Source organism: Cebus imitator, unplaced genomic scaffold, assembly GCF_001604975.1.
Source record: "Cebus imitator isolate Cc_AM_T3 unplaced genomic scaffold, Cebus_imitator-1.0 Scaffold99, whole genome shotgun sequence".
In the NCBI taxonomy this organism is placed as follows: Eukaryota; Metazoa; Chordata; class Mammalia; order Primates; family Cebidae; genus Cebus; species Cebus imitator.
Window position 1 is genome coordinate 1,129,508 of NW_016107414.1, and position 13,650 is coordinate 1,143,157.

General features: G+C 54.1%; 1 protein-coding gene across 4 annotated transcripts in view; it reads left to right on the forward strand.

Moving 5' to 3' along the window:
- The first annotated feature begins 383 nt into the window (after window positions 1–383).
- Window positions 384–13,650, forward strand: part of ZBP1 (Z-DNA binding protein 1) — a 16,063-nt gene continuing 2,796 nt past the window's right edge. Inside the window, exons 1-7 of one of the 4 annotated variants that reach the window (XM_037741355.1) lie at window positions 384–619; window positions 4,269–4,493; window positions 5,153–5,218; window positions 5,676–5,849; window positions 7,248–7,412; window positions 8,593–8,796; window positions 10,132–13,644. In XM_037741355.1, coding sequence (XP_037597283.1) covers window positions 586–619; window positions 4,269–4,493; window positions 5,153–5,218; window positions 5,676–5,849; window positions 7,248–7,412; window positions 8,593–8,796; window positions 10,132–10,607 — 1,344 coding nt within the window. In that variant the 5' untranslated portion in view covers window positions 384–585 and the 3' untranslated portion in view covers window positions 10,608–13,644. Of the gene's footprint in view, window positions 620–4,268; window positions 4,494–5,152; window positions 5,219–5,675; window positions 5,850–7,244; window positions 7,413–8,592; window positions 8,797–10,131; window positions 13,645–13,650 lie in introns of those variants that run through there. The other 3 variants (XM_037741354.1, XM_017536564.2, XM_017536563.2) reach the window with 3 other exon arrangements.

Sequence of the window (13,650 nt, forward strand, 5' to 3'; positions counted from 1 at the left end):
CAAAACAAAACACAGAAACCGGGTGTCCAGCTGCAGCTCCTGACATCGTCAGACCAATGGCACCCCCTGACATCACCCTTGCAGGTGGTACATGCTCTTTTTTTTTTTTTAATCCTCTGATGCTGATTCAGAAAATAAAAATGCAGGGGTCCAGGTGGGCTGCGCCTGGAGCTGGGAAGGTGAGGGAAGTCCTCTGCCCCAAAGGCCTCTTCAGAGGATGCTCTGCTCATGCCGAGTTTACAGCTTCTCCCTGTCAACATCAAGTCAGGGCCCCAACTCAGGCGGGCTCATCCATCCTGCTTCAATGTGGTTTCCTTGAAAAGCCACGCAAAGAAGTTTCATTTCCTTTTTCTTCAGAAACTTAATCTGGCCGGTCTGGCTAGGCGTCTACTTCCGGGGTGTAAACAGCTGATACCCGCCCAGTGGAAGCAGACATCCCTTCCCTTGTGAGTTCAGAACTGCACGAAGCACCAGGCTCGGCTGAGTGAGAACCCCAGCCTCGACCCAGCCCGTTCTCTCAAGGCCAGAGCGCAGGAGCCTGCACCGCCTGGCAAGTCTCTCCCGCTCCCTGCAGCTGTCGTCAGCATGGCCCAGGCTCCTGCTGATCCAGGCAAAGAAGGTACGGTACTTCCTCCTTCCACGGACCAGCGGTAGCTCCCAGGGTGAGATTTCCAGTTCTCTTTCTTTCTCTTTTGCTTGGCTCAGACCACGATGACAACAGCAGTATCCTAAAGCATAGCAGACCAGAACGGGTGCGGTGGCTCACGCCTATAATCCTTTGGGAGGCTCACGGCAGCTGGCTTTAATTGCACAATTCCAGGAATAAAATACAGGACAACTTTATTCTTTGGGAGGTCAAAGCAGGCGGATCACCTCAGGTCACGAGTTCGAGACCAGCCTGGCCAATATGATGAAACCCCATCTCTACTAAAAATACAGAAATTGGCCGGGAATGGTGGTGTGTGCCTGTAGTCCCACCTACGTGGGAGGCCGAGGGAGGTGGATCTCTTGAGCTCAGGTGTTTGAGACCAGCCTGGCTAACATGGTAAAACCCCTTCTCTACTAAAAATACAAAACTTAGCCAGGTGTGGTGGCACATGCCTGTGATCCCAGCCACTTGGGAGGCTGAGGCAGGAGAATTGCTTGAACCCAGGAGGCAGAAGTTGCAGTGAGCAGAAATGGTGCCAATGCACTCCAGCCTGGGCGACAGAGCGAGACTCCATCTCAAAAAAAAAAAAAAAAAAAAATAGAAGAAAGAGAAGGACCACATAGCCATCCTCCTTCGACAGCTGATATGCCCCAGGCACCTTGAAACATGCCTTGCAAGCATTTCTCTATGGCCCGCAGGGACAAGTGCAATGTCATCCCCATTTCATAGATAACTGAGGCGCTGGGAGGTGAAATGACCCTCTCGGGGTATCGCAGCTGGCAGGCACCGGTGCCAGCGTCAGAACGCCCATCCCAGTTGAGAGCAAAGCAGTTTGCTCTGATAAGATACATGTGTGCCTTTGTTCCTTCTTGCTGCATTCTTTCCTCAGCTAACATTTTGCTCGTTTTATTCCTGGAAGAAGTTGCAGGGAAAGCCAATAGTGTACCCAGCCACTGCAGCTCTCTCGGTGTTCTCTAAGCGCTGTGGACGGTAGACGAAATGTGGTTTTGCGGCTTTGGGGGTGGGTTTGGTTTCTTTTTAACCCTCACCACAATCTTTGAAGTAGTTACTTTCGTCTCCATTTCACAAGGGGGAACCTGGAGTCGGGAGATGTCACATAGCTGATAGTTGGCAGAGCCAGGAGCTCAAACTCCGGAAATCAGCCATCAGAATTTTTTTAAAAAACCAACCCGAAGTGTGCCCCGGAGGGCTGCTGCCAGGGCGTGGCCCAGGAGCCGGGCTGGCTGCTGAGTTCCGGTGGCGCTTCCTCCGTAGGACACATGCAGGCAGACGTTCTGGACTCAGCCCTCGCTGGCTTTCCTTGTTTTCCTCCCAGTTGACTTTCCTTTTATGACCGAATTGCTCTAGTTTACAGTGCCCCATTTTCAGACAAAGTAGCCTGGGGCTCTGCGGCCAACCCCTCCCAGCACCCAGGCTTGTTCTGGATCCACAGCTCTGACCCCCATCCCCTCTGGGATCCCTGGAGCAGAGGCAGTGGCTCCCTGGGGTGAGCCTTCCAGAATCCAAACTCTGCTAGACCAGGCGAAGTCAGGTGTGAAGTCAGGCGCATGGGTGGTAGGGGGGCTGCTGGGGGAGTTTGGTGGGCGCAGGAGTGGGAGCTCCCTGGTATTCTCATTGCTCTTCACCTGCACACAGCCATTCTTCCCTCCACTGCCAGTGCTGTGACCAAGGAGCCCAGCCCCGGGCAAACCTTGAGCAGGAAAACCCTCTGAACAGGAAAGAAAGCCCATATGGCAAAGGACTGAGTCACTGTCTGGGAAGGGGACCCAGGTCTTTCCAAGAAGGGCTTGGACTCCCATGCACTGCCCTTGGATTCCTCGAAGCAGAAGCTTCCTGGTAACAGATGGGGCCCCGCCCACAGTGGCCCTCCCAGGCTGCTGGCTGCCAGGTGCTGCCCGTACCCTGTGTCTGCCCCAGTCTCATTGCCTGGCAGAGCAGCTGGCTTTGATTGTTTAATTACTGTGTGAGCTAATGGTTTTTATTGTTGAGAGCTGCCCCAAGAGGAGCAGGGGCCATTTGGAGAATTCCTCCTTGAATTTTTTGGGGTCCTGCTTCGGGCTCATTAAACTCAGGCCAGGAAACAGAAGCACATGCCAACTGGCCAGGGAGGAGCTTCTTGGGCCCTGCCCAGGGTCTGTTGGGTAAGTGTCTGTCCCTGGAGACAGACGCTCACTCATTCAATCCCTTTTCTTTCCAGAGATGGGGTCTTGCTCTGCTGCCCAGGCTGGAGTGCAGAGCGCATTCGTAGCTCACTGCAGCCACAAACTCCTAGGTTCAAGCGATCCTTCCACTTCTGCCTCTTGAGCATCTGGGACTACAGGTGCGTGCCATCAAACCTACCTGAATTTTTTCTTTTTTTTTTTTTTTTGTAGAGAGGGGGTCTCACTATGTTACCCAGGCTGGTCTGGAACTCCTGGCCTCAAGGGATCCTTCCATCTCAGCCTCCTGACATGCTAGGATTACAAGTGTGAGCCACCACTCATCGTCCATTCACTCATTCATTCACCCAGTCACTCAGGCATTCAACCACCATTTCCCGAGCACCTACTATGTGCCCAGCCCTGTGCTAGATGCTGAAGGTACAACAGTGAGCCATGCAAGCATAGCAGGGGACACTAGGGGATGTTCTGCAGGGGACCCACACACAAGCAGCATTCCAGCCACTCTGGGGCATGGGGACTGGCTTCCCCAAAGGAGTGGCATCTGAGGAGACCTGGACGTTGTGTAGACATCAGACAGGTTGGGGTATGAGGGAAAGGTGTTCCTGACAGCAGGAATAGCGTATGCAAAGGCCCTGGGGTGAGCGGGGCCGAAGGAAGCACAGACAAGTCAGTACTTGGAGGGAAGTTGGGGGTGGGTGCAGGCCAAGCTGGGTGGTTGGCAGTGCCAGACCTGGAGGGCACCCAAATGGAGCTCGTGGGCCAATGGGGAGCCTATCACTGCACCTAGGAGATGGTGGCCAGGAAGAGGGTGGAGGTGGCAGAAAAGAGAGGAGTGGGGGATTCCAGAGAATCCAGGAATGGCATTTCCAGAACTCCATGACTGGGCATTGGGGGAAAGGTCTGTTTCTGATGTCTGTTCAGTTTCTGGCTTGGATGAATAGTGACGCAGCGGATGGAGAGCCAAGAGGAGGGGATTCCCAGGGAGGGTGGTGTTGGGCATCCTGTACACCCAGGCAGGCGTCCCAGGCAGGACTTGCCTTTGTGCTCCAGAGTCCCCCTGCCTCCCTCTGGCTCCATTCTTCTGCCCTCTACTCCCCTCTGCCCTGAGAACACCTGAGAACTGAGGGACCCCACTGCCCTCTGGAGCCCCCACCCGGGGAGGGGACAGGCAAGGTGGTACCTCCTCTGGCTGCTAGGATGACAGGCTGCCCAACCAAGGCCGTTTTGATCAGCCTGAGTGTCTCTCTCTTTGGGGGTGGGGGAGCAGCTGCTCTGCAGCTCTTAGGGGGAATCTGCTGGGGTCTTTGCCCTTTTCCTCTGCCCTGGACCCCTCTCAAGAAGGGGCCTCACATGCCTCCTGGAGCCTCCAGCCTGGTCTCAACTGCGGGGACCCGAGAGGCTCAGTTCCTCTCTCTGTCCCCCACTTGCTCCCCCAGGCCACCTTGAACAGAGGATCCTGCGGGTGCTGGCGGAGGCTGGCACTCCAGTGAAGCTTGCCCAGCTGGTGAAGGAATGCCAAGTGCCCAAGAAGGAGCTCAACCAAGTCCTCTACCGAATGAAAACGGAGCTGAAAGTCTCCCTCACAGCCCCTGCCACCTGGCGCTTGGGTGTGGCTACTCCTGGTGGTGAGGATCCTGCAGAGCTGGCCGTCCCCAGTCCTGGTAACTGCCACCCGGGGGGCGGGTCTGATACAGCAGGGACCATCCTGGCAATGGATAAGTGCAGCTTTGAGCCTGGGTTTGAATCTGAGCTCTGCCACGTGGGAGCTCCCGGGTTCCCTCTCTGTGCCTTGGTTTCTTTTTCTGGTTGGGGGAGCTCACAGCGAGACTGCGTGGTCGGGGTTGCTGAGAGGAGCCACTGCATCAGGCTCAGCCCAGCCCCGCACACAGGAAGTGCTGGGGAGAGCACTAACGATTATCACAGAAAATCATCACAATGGAAACAGCCAGAACGCGGTGGTCCTAATCACAGAACGCACGCGGTTCCACCAGCCCCTTTTTCTAGCTTTAAGCCCACAGCCAGGATGAGCTGCCATTTATGATGCACTTAACATCAGCAGGGCCCTGTCTCGGGGTTCACCCAGCCCTCACACAACCCCAGGAGGCAAAGGAGGCTGAGCTCCAGGGACGTTTATCAGCAGGAAGCCGCACACCTGCCAGGGCACAGGCAGGATTTGAAGTCAAGTGTGTTTAACTCTGGAGTTTGAGTTTGTAATTCCTGGGCTTGCACCTCACCCCTAGGGAGCTGCTCACCTTTGTGGGGTGGGGGCCTGGTGCTGTCTTCTGTCCCCCACCCCTCTGACCTATCTTTCTTTCTCCAGCCAAGAGGCCCCTGCAAGACACAGCTACAATTCCAGAGAGCCCTGGGCCTCAGTTCAGCCAACGAGGTAAGCTTCTGCATGTCCCTTCAGCTCCTGGGACAGGGGAGCCCACTCTCCAGGACTCCCAAGCCCTCCCCGAGGGTACAAGATCTCACCAGGGTTCAGGGGCCCGGTCCCACCCACCAGGCGGCTCCCACACAGTGTTCAGAGCCAAGGTCCAGCCTTCACAGGAGAATCTCCACAGGAGAATCTGAATGGTTGAGCAGTGATTTCTCCAGTCAGTAAACAGCTGGTCCACACCGTGCACCTGCCACGTGCCAGGCACAGCACAGCACTCTGCACATTCCCCACCCTCAGAGCACCTCTGTGGTGCATCATCATTACCCCATTATCATGATACCCATTTTACAGATGAGGAAACCAGGCCTGGAGGGGCTGGGTTGGGGTCACACAGCTAGGAAGCAGTGGGGCAGATGCAAGCCCTAGGACTCCTCCCTAACCACCTGGCAATCCTGCCTCCCAGAGAAAGAAATCTACAGGTTTCTCAAAGACAATGGTCCCCAAAGGGCTCTGTGCATCGCCCAAGGGCTGAAAATGAGGACAGCAAAAGATGTGAACCGAGACTTGTACAGGATGAAGAGCAGGCACCTTCTGGACTTGGATGAGCAATCCAAAACATGGAGGATTTACCGCCCAGGTAGGCCCCCACCCCCGAAGCTTCTGGAAGTCCTACTGGCAGTTCACAGTAAGGGCTTCTAGGAGGAAGTGGTGTGCCGGCGGGATTAACCAGGGATGGCTTCCTGGAGGTGCGGCCCAAGGATTACTGTTGCAGAAGGCCATCAGATGGGACGGAGGTGCCCGCTCCCAGTGTTCTCAGCTCTGGGGTGCAGGGGTCAGTCTGAGTTTGCGAAGTTTTCTTTGAGCGCTTTGTCCAGGTCGGGGTTTTAAATTTGGCAGAAGAGAAGGCAAGACTAGGATCAGACCCCTACCAAGTGGAGCCCCAGGGCCGGCTTCTCCATGAGATCCAGTAGGCGCAGGGCCAAGGGCCCACGGCACTGTTAGGGTCCTTGAAAATCTTTCATTTCAATTTCATTTAAAATCAGAAGAAATGAATACTATAATAACGAATATCTAAAAATGAGCCAGGTGCAGTGGCTCATGCCTGTAATCCTAGCGCTTTGGGAGGCTGAGGTGGGCAGATCACCTGAGGTCAGGAGTTTAAGACCAGCCTGGCCAACATGGTAGACCCCCGTCTCTACTAAAAAATCAAAAATTAGCCGGACATGGTGGTGCACACCTGTAATCCCAGCTACTTGGGAGGCTGAGGTAGGAGAACTGCTTGAACCTGGGAGGCAGAGGTTGTGGTGAGCTGAGATCGCACCACTGCACTCCAGCCTGGACAACAAAAGCGAGACTCTGTCTCAAAAAGAAAGGGTCATCTTTGCCATACAATATAATTTCAATATTTGCATATAGGGGAAGGGCTCACAAAGGCACAGGAGCTGAGAGCCCAGAGGGTGGTGATGGGCCCCCCGAAGTCCAGGGAGATGCCTGCCTTGGCCCCTGCAGGGCGGACTCTGCTGCTCACGGCGGGTGCCCCAGGGGGTCTCAGCATCCTAGAGCTGCTGTGAGGAAGGAATAGTATGTGACAGCCGTCAGATTTTAATCATTGACAAATTCAAATACTTAAAATCCCATGGGAACCAAACACACCCCATCTGGTCCCATGGGCCACTACTCAAGGGAGAAGAGCAGCAGTGCAGGTGCCCAGGGGTCCAGGCTGTGGCTGCCCCCTGGGAGAGCAGTGTGGGCCCCTGCAGTCCTCCCAGCCAGTAATCATGGAGGCCCAGCCATGGGGGCAGCAAAGGACACAGGTAGGTGACTCGCAGTGGCGATTTCTAAGCGAGGCTCCCTCTGAGATACCTGTGGTGTCTGTTAAACACCCGGCTCTGGGTCCCCACTTGGTCCTACTGACCTGGAACCCTAGGGTGTTTTCACAAGCTCCCAGGAGAATTTGGTGCTGCCCACTGGTGTTGGCAACCCTTGACCCATAGAGAGGAGCGAAGGTTTAGAGTTGAATATTGTTTTGCAGAAGATTCTGGAGGAACAGCAGAGTCTACCTCAATTATTTACCAGCACAATCCAATCAATGTGATCTGCCAAAATGGACCGAACAGCCAGATTTCCATTGCACGCTCAGACGCCATCCAGATCGGACACGGGAACACCATGACATGGCATGCAGTCTCCAGGGAGGACAGTGAGTCACCCGAGAGGGCCCGGGGAGGGAACCTCAACCTCAAGGGGAGCTACCTGGTCCACTGGGCGGGGGCCAAGGGTGGGGCATTCAGCCCTCAGGGGGAAAGGGGAGCGTCCACATTATGGCCATCCTGAGAATGAGGGCTCCTGGATCAAAGTTCTCCTGATTTCCCTGTACTCTGATGCCTTCGACCTCAGTTTCTTATTTTTATTTTTTAATAAAATCTTAAAATTAAGATGGGGTCTCTCTGTGTTGCACTTGACCTTATGCCTTCAATGGGGTCCAGTGTTTCTCCATGAGAAACAACTCAATTACCTCTCCCCCCGAAGAATGCCGCAGGGAGGTTATTGTAGAATGGTATTTGTTCTGAGACACGCTACTTTTCCCCACATTTGAACAGGCTGGAAACTGGGGTGGATCTCCCCACCCGTGGCATCCTACTTTGGATGAAATGCGATGTTGCTCTCTGCACAGTAACCCCATGCCGGACACTGTGGCAAGAGGGGACAGAGCCACCTATCAGTCCGGCCTTTTCACCTGTGAGCGAGAGCATCAGCCCCAAAGTCAGGACACTCCCTGTAACGTTGGGAGAACCTTTCCTCACTGTGAGCCTCAGTCTCCCCAATTGTGAAATGAGGAACTTTGTTCTAGAATCTAGATCATAGTTTCTCCAGCTTTACTCCTCTGAGCCCCACCTTCCCACTTCTGGCCATACCAGTGTCTGATTACTTAATTAACGTTGTTGAGTAGTGCGCCTTTTAAAAAGTTTATTTTTAAAACAGTATTATTTTAGGTTAAAACCATGAAAATCACCAAAAAAATACATGTGATTCCTGGCAGTTAAAACGCTGCAGGAGGCTCTGAGCCTTTGGTGTCAGCATCAAAGGAGACTTTGTCCACATGAAGGCTGGAGAATGACTGGGAACCATGGAGGAGCTCACTGTTTGGGTTTGTGAGTCCTTGCAACACCCAGGCACCAGCGCCAGTCCTGAGAACCCAGGGAGCCCCAGAATGAGCTGTTCTGCCAGGTCCTCCTGCTCTCTAAGTCAGAGCCTGAAGTCTTTGCCCCAGTTTGATGGTGTCCAGGAAAAATTCAGAAGCCAGGACCGTGTGTGGTGGTGAGGGGAGGTAAGAAGCCTGCAGTAATCTCCAGTGAGGCGGTTCTGCTGTCCCCTGCCAGGTTCCACGGGTCCCTGCCACCTCCCTCCAATGGCACCAGGTGATTCCTCAATTCAGGGGACCCTGGTTGATGCCTGGGGGCCCCAGGACATCCACATGGAGCGGTCCATGCTCAGACGAGTGCAGCTGGGACACAGCAATGAGATGCGGCTTCGCGGCGTTCCGTCCGAGGGCCCAGCCCACAGGCCCCCTGGCAGCCCCCCAGGTAAGTGGGGATCTAGAGGCCAGACACATCCCTGCCACCCCTTGGTTCCCACTAGAAGGAACCGGAGCCAGAGTCTTTGTGGGGAGAGAGGCATGATGGGAAATTCCTTGTCACCAGGCAGCTGAACCAGAATATAGCAGGTGGGGCTTTTAAAGCTAGCACTCTAGGCTGGGTACGGTGACTCACGCCTGCAATCCTAGCACTTTGGGAGGCTGAGGTGGGTGGATCACCTGAGGTCAGGAGTTCAAGACAAGCCTGACTAATATGGTGAAACCCTGTCTCTACTTAAAAAAAAAAGAAATAGGTGTGGTGGCATACCCCTGTAGTCCCAGCTACTCAGGAGGTTGAGGCAGGAGAATCGCTTGAACCCAGGAGGCGAATGTTGCAGTGAACCGAGTCTACACCACTGCACTCCAGCCTGGGTGACAGAGTGAGACGCTGTCTCAAAAAATAAAAATAAATAACATAAAGCTAGCACTCTAGGTCCCCATCCCCTACAACCCACTGCAGGAAGGAAACCTCAGTTTCCTTATCTATAAAATGGCTGTGACCTCCCCAGAGAAGCAGAGGCTGGGCCAGCTGGAGCAGGGGCAGAAGTGATGGTTTGAGACTGGAATGGCATCTAGGGAGGATGGAAGACAGGAGCCCTACTAGGTGCTGTGGCTGCAGTGACCAGAAGTCCCCGGGCGGAGGCTTCCCCTACACTAGGAATGCAGAGATGGGCTGGGGGAGAAGAACCAGCAGATAAGCCAGAGAGGGAGGAGGAATGCAGAGGCCCCGGGGGAGGAGTTTCCAGAGAGCAGCCAGGCCAGCGAGGCCAGGGAAGCATCTGTAGGGTTCAGTGAGAGGGGTCATGGTAACCTTGTGTGGATGGTTTCTGGGAGTGAGAGAGCAGAGGGGTCTGGGAAGTGGGAGGAGGCGAGATGCAGTGTAGATGATTCTTCTGGGTGGGAAAGAGCAAGGTCAGATGGCGGGGGCTGGGGCGAGGCCGGGAACCCCCATAAGATTTCCACCAAAAGTCGGGGCCAGTGTTCCAGTGCAGTGGGAAGCAGGCAGCAGAGGAGGGAGGAGCTGAACCCCAGAAGACACTGACGTCCAGATCAGCCGGGCGGGATCAGCGGGGAAGACACACCAGCTGGCAGAGAGACACGTCCAGGCATCCCGACAGCAGTGCAGAGGTGTGGCAGTGGGGCGGCCAGGCGCAGGCTGTGCGCCTGGGGTGATGTGGGCCGCTGGTGGGAGGTCTGGGGAGGAGCGTGAGCCAGCCTGGGGTCAGGGCTCTGGGGCCGCTGTCCAGCTGCTCCAGGTCCTGACCTCTCTCCCTTTCACCCACAGTCTCTGCCACTGCTGCCAGCCCAGAAGCTTTGTTTGAAGAAAGAATGCCCAATCCAGGAACTCACCCCAAGGAAGTCGCCGCCCAGAGAATCCACATAAAATCGTGCTTTCTTGAGGACGCCACCATCGGCAACAGCAACAAAATGTCTGTCAGCCCCGGGGCAGCTGACCCAGGAGGAGCTGCAGGGTCTGGAGACAGGGAGCCAGGAGAGGATGCAGGTGAGCTGGAGGGCAGAGTGGACCCCTGCGTGTCCTCTCTTTCTCCCCACATTCCATTCGTTCATTCATTTATTCTCATCAATCACTCGCTGATCTCTCGTTTCCCGGAGTCAGGAGGCAGTGCCCGCCCATGGCAAAGAGCAGCGGCTCTGGAGTCAGAGCTTCCAGGCTCCGTCCCTTCAGTGGAGAGACCCACCCAAGACACTTCACCCGAGATCGTCTGTCTCCTTAGCTGTAAAGTGGGGTGGGAAGAATAGCCTGAAGCAACTCCTAAGTGGCTGTGAGGAAGCCGGGGCTCAGCCCAGCCCGCATTCTGGAGATAGGAGTGTTACTGTCTCATCATTGCTGTTGTGATTGTTTGGGGCCCCGGAGAGGTGCTGGGTTGCCACGCAAAGGAGGCTTTGCATCAGGGCACAGGCCGACCTGCCGCAGTGGAGATGCCTCACATGGTGGCCCCCGCTTGCTCGAAGCCCAGGCTTCATGTCCGGGTGACGGGAGCAGGGTGGGGTTTCTTTTACCTCAGTGCTGAGTCGTCCCTGGGGCTCCGTCTTCATCTGTGGGGTTGAACTTGGCACCAGCAAGGAGAGGGCCGAGAGGGTAGAGAGCCGGCTGCCATCTGTGACCAAGCCCACCTACGCATCTGTGCTGTTCCGAGGGCCTGCACTTAGCCACGGGGGACTGGGAAGTGCTGCCCGTGTCAAGGCAGCCTCAGCCCAGCAGAGACTCAGGGGAGGGGATCCGCTGCCCACAGGAAGAGGGGAGAGGGGGAAATCAGCACAGTTTACAGCCCAGCCACAGTTCTGTCCTTGGGGGCTGCAGAGGCTGGTGGCAGAGCCTGGGGATCCCAACTCAGGGCCTGGGGTCGGGGCAGCTGGAAATTCAGACAGGGCCGGTGCAAGGTGGGGACGGCCAGGACGGGGGTACCTGGTGGGCAGAACAGTGTGGACAATGGCCTGGAGGTGAGGACATGATGGTGTGGGGACCCGCATGGGTTTGAGGGTGACCTGAGCGTGGGGAGCTGAGCCAGGGCCTAGCTCCGGACTGCAGTCAATACTAAGGCAGTTGGGAGCCATGGAGGGCCTTGAGCAGGAGGGGTGCAGGATGAGATTTTTGCCTCCCATTTAAAGAAAGAATTAGGAGGATTTCAGCTCCTACCCTTTTGGGATTTGGAATAAGGGATCACACCCAATCCCACCAGTGGCTGGAAAACATGGATTAGCTGAATCTGGAGGACTGGCCGGCATCCACCCACAGTGCCTAAATGTTCAGGGCACGTATGTCCTGGAAGTCCAGAGGGTCTCTTCATCCCAAGGCGCACCCTTGCTGTCCCAGCACACTGAGGAGAACCTGGCCCACATGTCTTCAGACTCTCCCTCCAGGACCCCTGGGAGTCCTATGTGCATGTGACAGCTGTGGAGCGGGGGCCGGGAGCACATTCATCAGGACCGAAGCAATGAGCACCTAGGAGCATGGACTCCCCTCCAGCAGCAAAGGGAGTCTCAGAAAGCTGCAAGGCCACTGGGGACCCCCAGGAGGGTGTGTGCCACTGGCCCGCCATCCCCCAACCAGCCTGCCACCCGCCATCGGCTTAGAACCCCACAGCACAAGAGGTCCGTAGAGCCCTATGGGTCTCAAGCCAGACCAGTGAAGACTCCTCTTTCTGGAAAGAACACTGTGTTTTTAAAAAATGGCCACACTCCCACATTTGTCCTGCAACATCCTGACATTCTTCCCTGAGGTTCCAGCAGAGAAGTTGATGGCGTCTTTGTCCCTTGCCCTGACCTGCCCACCTCTCTTTAACCCCAAGAAACAGCTACAGGCATAGCTCAGAGATATTATGGGTGAATTCCAGAGCACCCCAATAAAGCAAGTCGTGCAGATTTTTTATTTACTAGTGCATATATAAGTTATATTCACCTGATGCTGTAGCCTATTAGGTGTGCAATCAATCACATTATATCTAAAAAATGATGTACATGCCTGAATTTTAAAATACTTTATTGCTAAAAATGCTAACCATCATCTGAGCCTTCTGCAAATCTAATCTCTTCCCTGGTGGGGGGTCTTGCCTCGATGTTGATGGCTGTTGACAGATCAGGGGGGCGTTTGCTGAAGGTTGAGGCAGCTGTGGCAATTTCTCAGAATAAGGCAACAATGAAGCTTGCGGCAGCAGCTGACCATTCCTTTCCTGAAAGCTTGCTCCGTGGCACGCGATGCTGCTTCACGGCGTTTTACTCACACTGGAACTTCTTTCAAAATTGGAACCCAGCCTCTGTAGCCGTGCTGCTGCTGTACAGCCAGGTTTATATAAGTCTTAATCCTTTGTTGCCATTTCAACAATGTTCGCAGCATCTTCAGCAGGAATAGATTCCACCTCAAGAAGCCACTTTCTTTGCTCATCCATAAGGAGCAACTCATCTGTTCAAGTTCTCTCATGAGTCAGCGGCAGCTCAGACCTGTCTTCCTATTCCACTCCTAATTCCAGTTTTCCTGCCATTTCCACCAGACCTGCAGTTGCTGCCTTCACCGAAGCCTTGAACACCTCGAAGCCATTCATGAAAGTTGGAATCACCTTCTTCCAGACTCCTATTAATGTTGATATTTTGACCTCCTCCCATGAATCACAAATGTTCTTAAGGGCATTTAGACTGGTGATTTTTTCCAGAAGATTTTCAATTTGCTCTGCACAGATCCATCTGAGGAATCACTGTATAGCATTTATACCCTTAGAAAATGCATGTATTGAAGAAGAAGAAGAAGTGAACGTTGAAGTCACTCCTTAATCCATAGGCTGCAGAATGGACGCTGTGCTCGCAGGCATGAAAACAGCATTCGTTCTTTTGTACGTCTCCATCAAAGCCCTTGGATGAACAGGTGCATTGTCAATGAGAAGTAAAAAACAAATATTTTTTTTTGGACCTCAACCCAGGATCCTGAACACCCAGCTCCTATGGTATGGACAATGAGCAGTAAAATGTTAAAAGGAATATTTTTTTCTGAGCAGTAAGTCTCAATGCTAGGCTTAAAATATTCAGTAAACCATGCTATAAACAGATGTGCTGTCATCTAGCTTTGCTGTTTCATTCACAGAACACAGAGTAGATTTAGCATCATTCTTAAGAGCTCTAGAATTTCCAAAATGGTAAATGAGGGTATGCTGCAGCTTAAAGTCACCAGCTACATTATCCCCAAGGGAGCCTGTCCCCTTTGAAGCTTTGAAGTCAGGCATTGACATCGCCTCTCTCTCGTGCTTTGGAAAGTTCTAGATGGCACCTTTTTTCTTTTTTTTTTTTTTTTTTT